The following is a 14127-nucleotide window of genomic DNA, read 5'->3' on the forward strand; positions in this document are numbered from 1 at the left end:
CCACGCCACTAATTTTGGGCCTATGAACCAAATCTGTGCATTTCCCCATTTTCGGCGATTTGGTAGTTGCGAAGAAAATCAATGACTTTTCCTGAATCGCCCTGTACTCTCTCCACTCTCACACTTCCACTTTCCAACCTTTTCTTTTCTTTACCTTCTTCATCACTCTCTCCTCTGTTCCTCCACTTTCCTTTTTGTCTTTAATGGCTGCCCCATAACCTAACCCCTCTATCATACAATATACGTGGTTTGATGTTTTACCCTTATGGGTCTCTCTCTTTTTGGTCGGTGAAGATGGCCCACACAGCCCTTCAAAAAATTTGTAGATTTTTTCTTCTGGGTGTGTGATAGTATTAGGGATTTTTTCTTCTATAAAGCTTTTGTTTTCTCAGATACCCATTGACAAAATATTTTACATTTTGACAATTTTTTTCTTGTTTCTTTTCTCCTGGTAATGTTGGGCTTTATGATTGTAATGTTCACAATTTTGCGGTTTGAATATTTCATAGTTGCTTGAGTTTGTTGGGTCTTTAATTGTTCAATGATGTTAAACTTTTCTAGCATCCAAAGCATATTGTGGAAAAATTCCGCCCTCATGTAAGACTGTTAGTTGCTCAAAATTTCCTTTTCTGGACTAGAATTGAATTTGTTATTGGTCTTAAGTGTTAGTTGTTCACCTTATAGATGTTCTAGGTGGAGTATAAATTATTGGTGTTAACTGTTACTTGTTCAGCTTATGGATAGTGTTGTCCAACTCATAATATAATTCTTCTCATATTTATAAATTATCTCATATGGTCAAAACAAAAAAAAAACATAAGAATGGTATTAACAAAATCCTCTAACTTGATTTGTTAAAGAAATGGAGTAATGTTATATAATTCATCTCGTGTTATTATTAAGAAATTCCATAATACACTCTTTCGTAGGATTTGTTATATGTCTTCTTTTTTTTAGTAGAAGGGTTTATTATATGTTTCGTTCTGATCTTTTCTGATATTTTAATTTCTCACTTGATGTGTCTTACAACTTGTTAGGTTTGTTTCTTTTTTGCTTCTTCTAACATCTACAAAACAAAATGGAGATTAGTGTTTCCAGCATCGTGTTGTGTATGACAATAATTTTTATGAATGAGACCTTATGTGGATTTCATAAAAGGAGAAACAACTGTGCACATTGCTTAAAACATGAATGATCATAGTAACAGGAGAAACAACTATTTTTCCTTATCCAATTATCTCGAGTAATAAGCACATGACAAGCAATTCTCTGAAACCAATTTCGAGACAAAATTTAAGTTCATGCTCTAAAGATAATAGATTTTGCATTTCATACAGAGTTATATTCAGTACAATTTAATAAACAGATCAAAGCTTAAAAGATCTTCCAGGTGAATAGCATTTCAGATTCAGGATTAAACAATTGACAGCTTTTGGTAATGGTAGATAGCAACTTCTTCTAAATGGAAGCCACAAGGATGAGTTGGTTTGGAATGGACAAATGAATGCATGGATATTCATGATGCATCTATATTTTCTCACAGGCAAGTTGCATAAATACCAGACACTATAGTAGTAGAGCTCCAATATCGAATGATTCAAAAATATGTACAAATACAGAACAAGTATGTTGGGTGATCAGATTCTGTTTAATCAATTTTAATGGGCAGAACTCCATACTATTGAACTACCTAACTGGGACCATGCTACAGAGGCTACATTTGATGTATCACTGCAGTGAATATATATCTATGCATGTTTATATATGAAAATCCTTTTTCAGAGAAGTAATCCAACAATATAGAAGGCATGAACAAGAAGAACCGCATCAAGAATGAACATGAAACTATGAAATCCAGATACGGAATTTTTTGCTGATTCAATTGTTTTAACTAGAAGGCGATGGATGGGAATTTCTTAAGTACATATTGTTATTTACCATTTTCGATATGTGACAATGTTGCTTTTTTACATTTTCACAATTAATGTTGCATTGTAGTACTGCAATGGAGCACTCACAATCGCCATCCACACCTTCGAGACATTTGCGTAAGCGTGGTGGTAAACAGTCTCAACCACAGTCCAGACTAGCTCACAAAGCAAATTGGGACTCCGACACGGTGCGCATGTTCTTGCAACTTGTTATCAAAGAGTCGGACTCAGGTTTTAAGGGTAGCTTCCATACAATGACAATGCACAGATACAGGGCTATCGCCAAGGCCTTCGAGGAGCGTACACATAAGGTCCATGAGGTGAAGCAACTGCAAAACAAGTACGCGTCACTGAAAAAGGATTGGCAGTCGTGGTCACGTCTGATGGACAGCAGGCATGGGCCAACCGACATAAGTTACAATGAAGCAACTGGTTTGATACAAGCATCCGACGACTGGTGGGCCCATTATGAAAAAGTAACAATTTCATATTCTTCTTTGCAACATCCAACGTGAAAATTATTCATATGTTACAATACAGATTTATAAAAGTTCTTCAAACAATCTTAACTTTCAATTTGTATTTCCCTTATTGGTGCCACCTCTAGCTTTCCAAAATTGTGTACATGTCTTCTTTTTTATAAGGCTCTTGGCTGCGTTTAATTGATAGGAAATGAAAGAAATACAAAAATGAAAACTATTTTCCTTTTCTGCATACGAGAACGTAGGTTCCACCATTGTCATTTTGTTGAAGAAAGTATTTTTGCTTACATCATTTCCTCTATATAAATATTGAGATTATGTAGCTGTGGGAGAGTTATAAAAATTTCTGTGAGTTGGGTTGTGGACACCTTTGATGATTTCTGGGTTTGATGACAGGGTTTGTGAAATATGGGATTAGGAAAGGGAGAGTCTTGGGATGTGGGCAAACCAAAGAGTTGGAAGAAGACAAATGATGCTGTGGAGGAGACTGGGTGTTAGGTTAGGTTGACGTCTATTGGCAGCTGTGCTGTATTTCTTCAAGATCTAAAACAAAATCTGAAAAGTTTAATTGGTCTCCATCAACTTTAATTTACTTCATTTGCTTTTCTGAATGAATTACATACAGGTAATTGCTGTATGTTCATATTGAATGGATATATGTTGCTGAATAGTTGCACATATTGCTGAATATATTGTTGGAATGTGGTAACAACTTGCTGAATATTCATGCACATATTGCTGAATATTTGCTGGAATATTCATGCACATATTGTATGTTCCCTAATTTTATCTAAGAGTTGCACATATTGCTGAATATTTGCTGGAATGTGGTAACCACTTGCTGAATATTCATGCAATCTGGTAACCTGTAACATAAACATCTCTTCCATGGCTGCTGTTATGTTTCTCATCCTTCCGTGATTCACTTCATTATGTTTGCGTGTTTTGGTTTTCCCCAGATTGACAAGAATGTATTGAAGTTCAAAACGAAACCATTGGAGCATATGGAGCTGATGCGAAAGGTGTACGAAGGTGCAACTGCAACCAGGAAATTCGCATGGACACCAGGGGCAACGTTCGAACCTGTGGCCACGGAGGACAATCTGTTGCTGGTAGACGAAGATGACTGCAAAGACAGCAGTGGTTTGCCCCCTTTTCAGCCATCCGCACAGTGTGGACAAACTGTCCACCACAGTTCTGCGCAAGATGAGGACATCCCGGTCAGTGTACATGCTGTGGCATCGGCAATTCACGCTAATGACACACCTATGAGTGGCCGGAGCAAACGCAAACTCTGTCGTACAACACACTCGCAGCGGAAAAAAGGGCAGAGTGTCGGAGCATTGCTCTTGGTGAGTAGCATGGAAAACCTTGCGTCTTCAGTTAAATTACAACAACGAGAAGTCCGCATGCATCATGAATATGGAGATTCGGCCTCAGACTGCATTCGCAAGTGTATGGTAAGGTTGTACTCCCTAGAAGGCTTGGACCGGCAAGACCCACTAATCCTTTACGGTATGTCGCTAATGGACAATCCGGCAAATCAGGCAATACTGTTGCAGCTTCCGACGAACGCAGACGTCATTACTTGGCTGCGAATCAAGAAGTGCCAGAATATGGGTGGCCCATCAGCGCCAACTCACGACCCTTGGTTTTGACGGCCTCAGTCACCAGAAAGGGCTCATGTTTCATTAATATCCTGATGGAGTTTTCTTTATTGTTGCTACCTCCTATGTTTTTTTTATGTTTATTATTTCCCCTATGTTTGACAGTGGCTGTTGGATCTTTTTTAAAATTACGGAATCGGTGTGTGATGTGTTGGACGTTATTTTACTTTGTATGCAACAGGCATGTTATTTATAAATATGTTGGACGTTTTCTGTTCGTATCTGTGGTCTATGCATGAGTTGGTTTGCAGTTATGGTTTGAAGTGTAAATTGTATTGAATACACATTCATGAGCAGAGCAGCTGAAAGAACATGGCTATGTAGAGCTATAAATGAGGATTCTAACTTCATGTTTAAGAGATGTCATTTGCCCCAACTGTCAAGACTATTGATCTTACAGGACTTTACAGATTAACAACACAGCATTGGGGAAATTTTGCGATGGTGCTCTCAGATTAACCTGCAGATCCATATTCTGTCTACATTTTGATATGATTTTTGCAGTGGAATTTGACAAGAACACTTGTTTTGTGAACTCGTCAAGTTTTGTAACTTTCAGCTGTCCAATATGTGATGCTGTGTTTCGGAGATGTCTGATTTTTGTGTAACACGGTGATAGGTTAGTTATTATATGTAACAATACCGATATTTTTTACAAAATCCGCTCCAATTTAGAATAATGTCACGGTCAAGGGTCCAATGAGAACAGGGAGAGGAGAAAGAAAGTAATGAGAGTATATAAATGCTTTAAAAAAGTCTCACCCACCCACCCAGCTACCAAGGACAAGGGAATGCAGCTGTGTGTTAAAGTTGTTGTGCTTGTCATGGGGTTGATATAAATTACACTGAAATCTTTTAAAATTTGGTTAGATTACATCTCAATTTTTTAATATTTTATAAATCATATTTCATCTGTGTGATTTATAAGTTCATTTTATAAACTTTTGTTTTATATAAAAATCAACAATTCCTAATAAAAAAAATAAGAAATTATATTTAAAAAAAGTAAAGCAAAGAAAAAAAATAAAGAAAATAAAGCAAAGTAAGAAAAAAAAAAGGTGATATGTTTAGTATTAGTTAATTTTTTTGTAGAAAAATTGACAAATATTATATTTTTAAAGTGTATTTGGTGTGTTCACAAATTTAAAGAATAATGTAAAAAAGATGATAATAATGGATGTAAAGCGTAAAAAATATACATACATTTTCGGACAATAATGGAACTGAAAGAGGTAATGCGTAGGCAGATGGACTGGTGCTAAAATTGTACCTAAAGATTTACCCAAAGATTGTTGTGGACTTCCTTCAATATTGTCCATTTGTGGACAGATGCTACAATTGTAGGAGTAAGGATCCTCTACATCAATTCTCTCATTCACTCCCTCCTTGCAGGGACTTCAGGCCCACTTTGAGGCCCAGTTTTGATAATCCGAATCGTTCATATTTGAAGGTTTATTCAGTATATCATACCTGTAAATAATCAAGTTGGTCGGATATCAGAAAGTATGTGTTTAGAAAAAACGAACTAGAAACTATTTTTTAATAAATAGTTTTCCGAACACATGCTTTCTGATATCCGATCAACTTGAATTTTTACAGGTATGATATACTGAATAAATCTTGAAATATGACAGGTTCAGATTATCAAAATTGGGCCTCAAAGTGGGCCCGAAGGCCCTGCAAGAAGGGAGTGAAGGAGAGGATTGATGGAGAGGATCCCAATTCCAATTGTAGACCATAGGTTTTTCATGGCAGGTTGTCCTTTATTTTTTGGTAATGGATGTACCCCTTTTTTTTTCATGGCAGGTTGTCTTTTTAGTTCACGTGAACACTGTTGTGCTCATGGGAATATGAACGTGTAAAAATTACATTTTCAGTAAATATGTGCGTACCCTGTATGTGATGGATACTTCTGTTTTTTTACATTATTAAAATGTCCAGTCTATTATCATGGCAAAAATTAATATGAAAAATAGGTTTTTCTTAATTAGGCAAGCTATTCAGTTTATTAGCATGGCTGCACAAAATATTATTTTGTGGACATTATTAAAATGTTTTTTGGTTCCCACAAAAAAGTAAATCAAACGTAATGGCACATATTTGAACAATGTCATGGACCTACATAAAAAGCTACGCATTTGTGTAAACATGACCCCCACAACCTTGGCTATTTATTTCTTCCCCTTTTGCCTATTTTTTGCCTTCAAGAGTTCACAATGTGGTCATCTGTCTGTCCCTCTCTCGCCATCAACTTGAATTATTTTATTTGCTTGGAAGTTTTTGAAGTTGTTCACATTTTTCGCCAAACTCAAAAAACAAATGGCAAATGACGCAGGCCCGAGTCACCACGTTGCACTTTCCGTTGCCACCTAGGAAGTTATCGATGAAATTGCGAGGGAAATGTTGGTCGAAACTGATCAGAACTTGGTAGAAGCCTATAACAGTGTGGCAAGATATTATTACAACAATTATTACAGAGTCCCTCGAAATACGTCAATACTTTCGGGACATTTATGGATGTTTGAGTTATTTAACGGCCACCAGGGCCGGTTTGAAGATAATGTCAATATGTCACAACCAGTGTTCTTGTTGTTATGTGATGCGCCTTATAGTTTCGGATTGACGTTGCCGGAGCGGGAGCATGGCGTTTCGCTGGAAGAGAAGGTAGCCATTTTTATTTGCGCGTTGCAGGGTCTATCTTGGAAACATTTGCAAGAACGGTTCCAACACTCAAAGGAGACATTGTCACGCAATTTTCATGAGGTAATGCAAGTTAGGATACCGTTTACATCGGTTCATAGTAGGAGTCTTACGCCCGAACAAGTACAACAAGGGGGCCATCCACATTTACGGTCACAGCAGTGGTACCGGCCATTCAAGGTGACAATTTCCATTTTTTACCAAATTTTTTAAAGCTTACAAAAAAACCATGATGAGGCCAAAATAATTTATTCAAAAAGAGTTGAAGTCAGCTTGTATATTTGATTTTAAGATAAATTATATTAACATCTGTCAAATAATGAACAAATTACCGTTAAACGTGTCAACTTTAAAGAATTATTTCTTTTCTTCACAGTAGTTGTAATTTTGATGGCATTAATAGATGTTCACCTTATTATATTATGGTTACATATTTTACATTTCAAACTTTGTTTAACAATAGTTACAAGTTAGGTAAATTATAAATATACCTGATGGTATTATATTTTATTAATAAACTGTTTAAGTAACAGATGTGCAATGGTATTATCAACTAACTAACTTTTATATTTTTAAAACAGAACAATATAATTTTATAAAGTTGAAAGATTAATAATTGTTTGTCTTTTTATTGGGAGAGGTTTTTCTCAAGTCAAAAACCAAGTACAGAATAATGTTGGGCTTCTATGGACTAATCATGGAGAGCTTACATTGATTGTGCAAACTAGTGAATATATAGCGCATGTTGAGTACTTACATTTCAAAATTTGTTATTTTTTGGTGCGTTGCGTAGGACTGCATCAGTGCATTGGACGGGACGCACGTGATGGCTCGTGTCTCGCAGGATTACGACACATCATACTATGGCCAGAAAGGCGTGCCGACACAGAATATAATTGTTGTATGCGACTTTGATTTGTGCTTCACATTTGTCTCTGCTGGTTGGGATGGGAGCATGCACGACAGCCGGGTTTTGCACTACGTGACAACCGAAGATAAACATAGCTTCCCGCACCCCGCACCAGGTACAAAATATTAAATCGAAATATGAATATGTACAAACTATAAATATAAAAAATTTCAATAAAGTATTTTGTTGGCAACAAAATTGTGAAAATTATTGTCTTTTTTTTTATATTGTCAACAAACGCAGTTGTCTAATGTAGTTTATTTCCCAAAATTCAAAATTTTTGCAAACAACTTTAAAAAATGAAACAAATGAAAATGAAAAGTTTTCTAAAATAATGAACTGGTACATAAGAATGTGAAAATGAAAATGAGATGTGATAATTTATTATTTAGAATTTCTTTCAAACGTGCTCAAAATAGAAATGTTGTTAATGAATTAGAAAGTAATTAGAAATATGTTTGCGTAATTGGAATTATAGTTGTTCAGAACAAAAGAACTTCACAATGAAATTATAATTAAAAACAAAATTGGGATGAGAACAATTTTTATAATGAAAATGCAATTGTCATTAAAAAAAATTATTATAATTCACCAACAATGCTGTAATTGGGAATATAATTTTTGAGAACAAAAGGAATTGGGAGAAGGAGTAATTGAAAACAAAATTGGGATAAAATTAATTTAGAAATGGAGAAATTATTCAACAAAAGAATTAGTTATTAAAAAAAAACATTATGAACCAATGCAAGTTAATTGAAGAATAATTTAAGTGGTACAAAATACTGTCAAATTGAAAATGAAATGAAACAAATTTTGCAGGAAAATACTATTTGGTGGATAGTGGTTACAGCAACAAGACAGGGTACCTAGCCCCCTACAAGGGGTATAGGTATCACCAAAATGCCCATCGAAATCGAACACCGCAGAATCAGTTCGAAATGTTCAACAAGGCACATTCGTCACTGCGTAGTTGTATTGAGCGGACATTCGGTGCCTGGAAGGCTAGGTGGGGGGCATTGCGGAATATGCAGAAGTTAAGTTTTTCTAATCAAGTTACGTTTGTATGTGCATCGATGGCGTTACATAACTTCATACGTCGACATAGTGAACTTGATGAGGTCATGATGCGTAACCCAGACCGTGACGATTACGTGGCCCCCCAAATGCCCTACCACGACGAATACACACGGGTTGCTGATGTGATGGAGGAAGAGGACTCGGACCCTGCAATGGCCGCAGTAAGGGTGAACATTACTAACGCACTGGTACGGCAAGCACACCGGTAGGGGCGAATTGGAAATACAAGAATATTGATTGAAGGTTGTTAATATCAGTAACTGAGATTCATATTTGTAAACACGTTTGGTTTTAATAGTCTCATGTGTTTCGGAGCGTAGACATTTTCATAGTAGTGTATTTTTAAAGGAAGTATGTCCACTAATTAACTTCTGCAAACATGGGGGAAGTTTTTGCAATATCTTTTATAATAATTTGTTCTCAACCTAGCTATGCCAAAAAATAATTTCTAGCCATTGGTCAGAAAAAAAACAAAACATAAAAAAAAAAAAAAAGGAAATTTGCATGACTGGGCATGTACGTGATTTATCTTTTTTTATTCACATGTTATAATACGCATTCTCGAAAATACAGAGCAGACCAGTTCCACTCGTTTCCAATTTTCGAACAATAATGGAACAATTGCAACCTGTGCTTGAAAAAAAAATTAATAATGAATACAAACAGGAAAACAACGGAAAAAGATCCACGACAAATGAAAAGAATACCAAAAAATGACAAAAAAAGGAAAACAATAAAGCAAAATTAATAATGTTAAAAGAGTAAAAAATAAAATGAAAATGTTAAAAGGAAAATAAAAAAAAGGAAAAGAATAAAAAAATTATTGACTAAAAAAGGAAAAGAAAAAACCAAAATTAAAACGAACATAATGGAAAAAAAAATATTGAATAAAAAAATGAAAAGAAAAAAAAAATTAATAATGTTAAAAGGAAAAGAATAAAAAAATAATAATGTTAAAATGAGAAGAATACTGACAGAAATCCAAAAAAAAAAATTATGTTAAAAGAAAAAGAATGGAAACGTATGAAAATGAATACAAAAAATAATAAAAATCTTTAAAAAAGGAAAAAATATTTGTTTTCGTGCTTGTGAAAACAAATAATAATGGTATTAAAAAAATAATTTCTTTCAAAAAGGAAAAAAAAAAACAACAAAAAATTTTAAAAGGAAAAAAAATGACTATAAAAGAAATAAAAAATTAATGCTAAAAGGAAAAAAACTCAACATGAAAAGTAATGAATGTAAAAAAAATCAGACCGTTGCATAGTGCTATTTGTTGATTAAAAAAATTTGAATTATTGTCAAAGTACCGTTGCACAGTGTTGGTTGACGAGCAAGATTCCCAAACCACGCGACACGTGTTCCTGTAGTTGTGTCAGGGAGGAAGGGTAAAAGAGACATTTTATCATGTGTAATAATATTATATTACACACATTTTCATGAAAAGTCAAAAAGTTAATTCAAATCTATATATTTTTTTCTTAACTTTTTTAATCTAGAAAGATAAAAAGTTAAAACACCCCAAGCCAAACCTTAATATAAGTTGGTATGTACAAACAAAAATATTAATCAATGGTTTCTTGTTAAAAAAAAGATTCTTGAACCGCATGAACCAGATGAACCAGATCAAGTTTTTGAATTGGTTCAGAAAAGAACCCCTTCGAGAAGGCTCCCTTCCCCTACAAAAGAACCCCCACCCGAAACGTTTTTTGGAAGGGGAAGGAGAAGAAGAGGGCGGTGCGCTGTTGCTGAACGGGATGATGCTTTTGCCGCATGGTGCTGGTGAGGGCGGTGGTGTCCATGAAGGATGAGGAAGAGGAGTTAACGGTATGGATAGAGATGGATATCAAGATTTGGAGACGGAAATCAAATCTTGGCAACCGGAGGATAGAAATAACGGTGAGTATGTTATTTCACGTTCACAAGATTAATACGCGCTGGCTTTATGGTATATGGTAGGCATTTTGTCATCCATGGAGGAATTTTGACATGATAATTTCGTATTGAGTAGCAGCAGATAATTTGGATTTGATTCCCAAATGTCCGAGGGCGAAGTAGGAGTTAAAAGACGAGATCAAATGTGTGGTTGGAAAACTATTCAGCAGGTCCAGAATTGATGCATTACTCATTCAATATTGGGCACCCATAACAACAGACGGCCAAGCTATTCTTACAACCCAAAACCAACCATTCGCTCTTAGTAAAATTTATAAAGGACTGTGTTGGTAAAGGATGATCTCTAAACACTATAAATTTTACGTGGATGGGGAGACTACTGAACAACAACTTCGGCTTCCTGGCCGTGTATTCAAGCATCAATTGGTTGAGTCCTCTCCGAATGTCGAGTATTACTCTAACAAAGAGTATCCACAGCGCAAACATGCTTTTCGTTGCCAAATTAGAGCAGCTTTGGCTTTGCCCGTGTTTGAACCCACTGACCATACATGTGTCGGTGTACTTGAGCTACTGTATACCACCAGAGATGCATTCCTAATTTTTTTGGAGGAAGGTTGTGCCTATGACGCTTTTCTTGTTTGTCCCTATCCTCTCCCAAAAAATTGCCATATTCACTCTCTTGTTATTCTCTCATTTTTTTATTTTTTATTTTTTTTTTAAAAAATACAAAATTTCTGTAAGCATCTTGTGATGATGTTTCATTTCTTCATGAATATGTAATCATGCTTCTTTTCTCCTTTTATTGTCTCAGTACTTCTTAAAATATAGTGAACACTAGCAGTGGGAGGAAGCCAAATCCTTTAGGAGGCCTAATGCAAAATTTTGTGGTTGACTTGAAGATGCTCTTCACTTTCAATCATCTTGCCCTTTGAAGTTTGGACTAATCATCTTTTAGCCTCTTAGGACTGAACATAATGCATTTATGTTGTTATTGACATGATTATCATTCCCCTGCAGGGGCTAGATCTGAAATGTTTAAATCTATGGGAACACCCGTTCATGGAAGTAAGTGGGCAAACTGTATGTAATGCAATGTCATATCTAGTATTTATGCTTCTTTTGTAAATATGATGAGGAATATGTTCTAACAGACGAATACTTACAAACCAGATTCAAGACAAGAATGAAGCAGCTCTTACAGATGAAATCTTGGATGTGCTGAAACTAGTGTTGGAAGTTCACGAATTACCTTTGGCTCAGATATGACGAACATGCAGGGTTTGCAGATCTCTTCTCAAGAATGGGGTCTTTGGTTTGAGCCGCCAGAGAGGACTATCCTCTCTGATGGAGGAAAATGGTGATATTTTTTTTAGGGCATGTGGGCATCATCACTTTAGAAAGGGTATGGGGGTTGTTGGGACGGCACTTAAGTCCCTTAATTTGGTATTCTGAGCCGATGTAACCCAATTCAGCAAAACAGAATACCCCGTGACACACTATGCTCGAGAGTTTGGATTAAGTGGTTGTGGTTGTTTCTCAGTATGCTTGTGGAGTAGTAACCCTGGAGATGACATTTATGTGTTAGAGTTCTTTTTGCCGGTGAACAACAAAGTCGGTGGAAATGTAATGACCTCATTGATGAAGGAGATATTGGGAACAATGAAGAAAAAAATCCAATGTTTTAAGCTTGCTTCTGGAGAAGAACTGGGGGAAGAATTAATTGTTGAAGTTATTGATTTTCAGTATGGTGAGAAAAAAATTCAAACTTTGAAGCTTTCTTCTGGAGAAGAGCTGGGGGAAGAATTTTCTGAAGTAACTGATTTTCACAATGGTGAAAAACTTAATTCTGTTCAAATATCCCAAACTAGGCCTGAACCATTACAAAATGGAGCAGATTTGATGGAGCTGGAGTCATCAGATCAACAATCGATGGATGCCGTAAACAATGAAAGCAATGTCATCAGTGCGGAACGAAGCAACAGTACTTGTTCACAGGGAAAAGGCACAAGAAAGAAACTAAAAAGAAAGAAGAATACAACTGGTGGTAAAATTGAAATTTTTTTGGAGGATATATTACAAACTTCACAAATGAGAATCGAGGATGCTGCGAAGAGCCTCCATGGTCAGCTTACACTCACAGTAATTTAAATATAATGTTTGTGATCTTGCTTGCTATTTTCAACTAGACACCCGACAGACATTTCTTGTGGACAAATATTTGAGCTTTTTGCATTAGCAAAGAGAAAGCCATTTCTTTTGTATGGATTATTCTATTCTTCTTTTTCTTTTTTTTCTTTTTTCTTTTTTTTTTTTTTTTTTTTGCAGTTAGCATAGCTACATTGAAGCGCGCGTTTGTAGGAAGTTTGGTATCCCAAGGTGATCACCTCACCATATAAACCAGCTAAACAAGAACGGTGGGAATTCTGTTCAAATATCCCCAACTACTGGATCTCTGCCCAGGCTTGAACCCTTACAAAAGGAGGGTGGCATGATGCAACTGAATTCATCGGATCAACAATCAATGGATGCCATAAACATTACGAATGTTGTCAGTGCAGAACAAAGCAGCATTGTTGTCACTTGTTCACAGGAAAAATAAGCAATAAAGAGGTCAGAAAGAGAACTTAAAAAACTGGAATTAGAATTGAAATTCCTCTTGAGGATGTCCTACAAGCTTCGGAAATGAGCCTCGATAATGTTGCTTGAGATCTTGCTAGCTATCTTCAACTAGACCAACACTAGTAGTAGAGAAATAAATTTAGTTGGATTCTCCTTTTGCAGTTAGCAAATCTACCTTGAAGCGTGTCTGTAGGGGTTATGGTATTGAGAAGTGGCCACCTTCCAAGAGAACAAAATTTAGTTGGTCTCAGCCCGTTGATGAGAAACAAATCCAAAAATTGGATTATGATCTGTCTTCTAATCAAGCGTGGGATATAGTTACTCTCACAAAGCCACACAATGCAGCGACGAAAGATGCAGAAATCGTGACTATAAAGGCTAAGTATGGAAATGATGTGGTAATAAAGTTTCGGTTGTCTTTATCATCGGGTTTGGTAGAGTTGCAGCAGCAAGTGGCTCAGAGGCTGAAATTGGATCCCAGAACTTATCACATCAAGTATAAAGATGAAGAAGATGACTTGATTGTAATAGCTTGTGATGCCGACTTAGCATCTCCAATGCACTAGGCATATACTACTTGTTAGTTAAAATGCCTAGTGTGATTCACTTTTTTTAATTCCAATGCACTAGGCATATGATTAGGCATTTTGGCTCAACTCATATTCACTAGCTACATGTAGCTAGCCTTCAACGCTAGGCAAAATGTATTCAATCATTAGGATCATTTCCCTCCATCTTTGTTGTTAACGTGGCATTCTATAAAATTAATAGTATTTGGATAAATAGCTAAAATAGAGAGCATGGTTGGAGTAAAAACATAAAACAGTTGATAGGCAAAATAAAAT

The 14127-nt window shown here is 35.8% G+C and overlaps 1 protein-coding gene and 1 long non-coding RNA gene across 11 annotated transcripts; both read left to right on the plus strand.

Moving 5' to 3' along the window:
• Positions 1-2500: 2500 nt before the first annotated feature.
• On the plus strand, positions 2501-4301 carry LOC145823468 (uncharacterized). The gene is made up of 2 exons (XR_014365752.1): positions 2501-3038; positions 3373-4301. It is a non-coding gene; the product is annotated as an uncharacterized LOC145823468 (long non-coding RNA).
• Positions 4302-10403: 6102 nt separating this feature from the next.
• LOC114300011 (protein NLP7) lies at positions 10404-13208 on the plus strand. Of its 10 annotated transcripts, XM_082866514.1 has the most exons (5): positions 10463-10666; positions 10782-11276; positions 11681-11728; positions 11834-12785; positions 12989-13208. In XM_082866514.1, the coding sequence occupies exons 4-5, from the start codon at positions 12290-12292 to the stop codon at positions 13057-13059; spliced, it is 567 nt and encodes a 188-aa protein (XP_082722640.1). In that variant the 5' UTR covers positions 10463-10666; positions 10782-11276; positions 11681-11728; positions 11834-12289; the 3' UTR covers positions 13060-13208. The 10 variants fall into 10 exon arrangements, with proteins under 10 accessions (XP_028100663.1, XP_028100656.2, XP_082722640.1 ...); XM_028244862.2 differs by lacking the exon at positions 10782-11276 and having other exon boundaries at positions 10404-10666; positions 11681-11743; XM_028244855.2 differs by lacking the exon at positions 10782-11276 and having other exon boundaries at positions 10404-10666.
• Positions 13209-14127: the final 919 nt, after the last annotated feature.

Source organism: Camellia sinensis, chromosome 4 (assembly GCF_055761805.1).
Source record: "Camellia sinensis isolate YWXY chromosome 4, ASM5576180v1, whole genome shotgun sequence".
NCBI lineage: Eukaryota > Viridiplantae > Streptophyta > Magnoliopsida > Ericales > Theaceae > Camellia > Camellia sinensis.

Coding starts and splice junctions, on each gene's coding strand:
- LOC114300011 (XM_082866514.1), top strand. CDS start 12,290: ATGACCTCATTGATGAAGGAGATATTGGGAACAATGAAGAAAAAAATC. Junction 12,786..12,988: donor TGCTGCGAAGAGCCTCCATG/GTCAGCTTACAC, acceptor TTTTTTTTGCAG/TTAGCATAGCTACATTGAAG.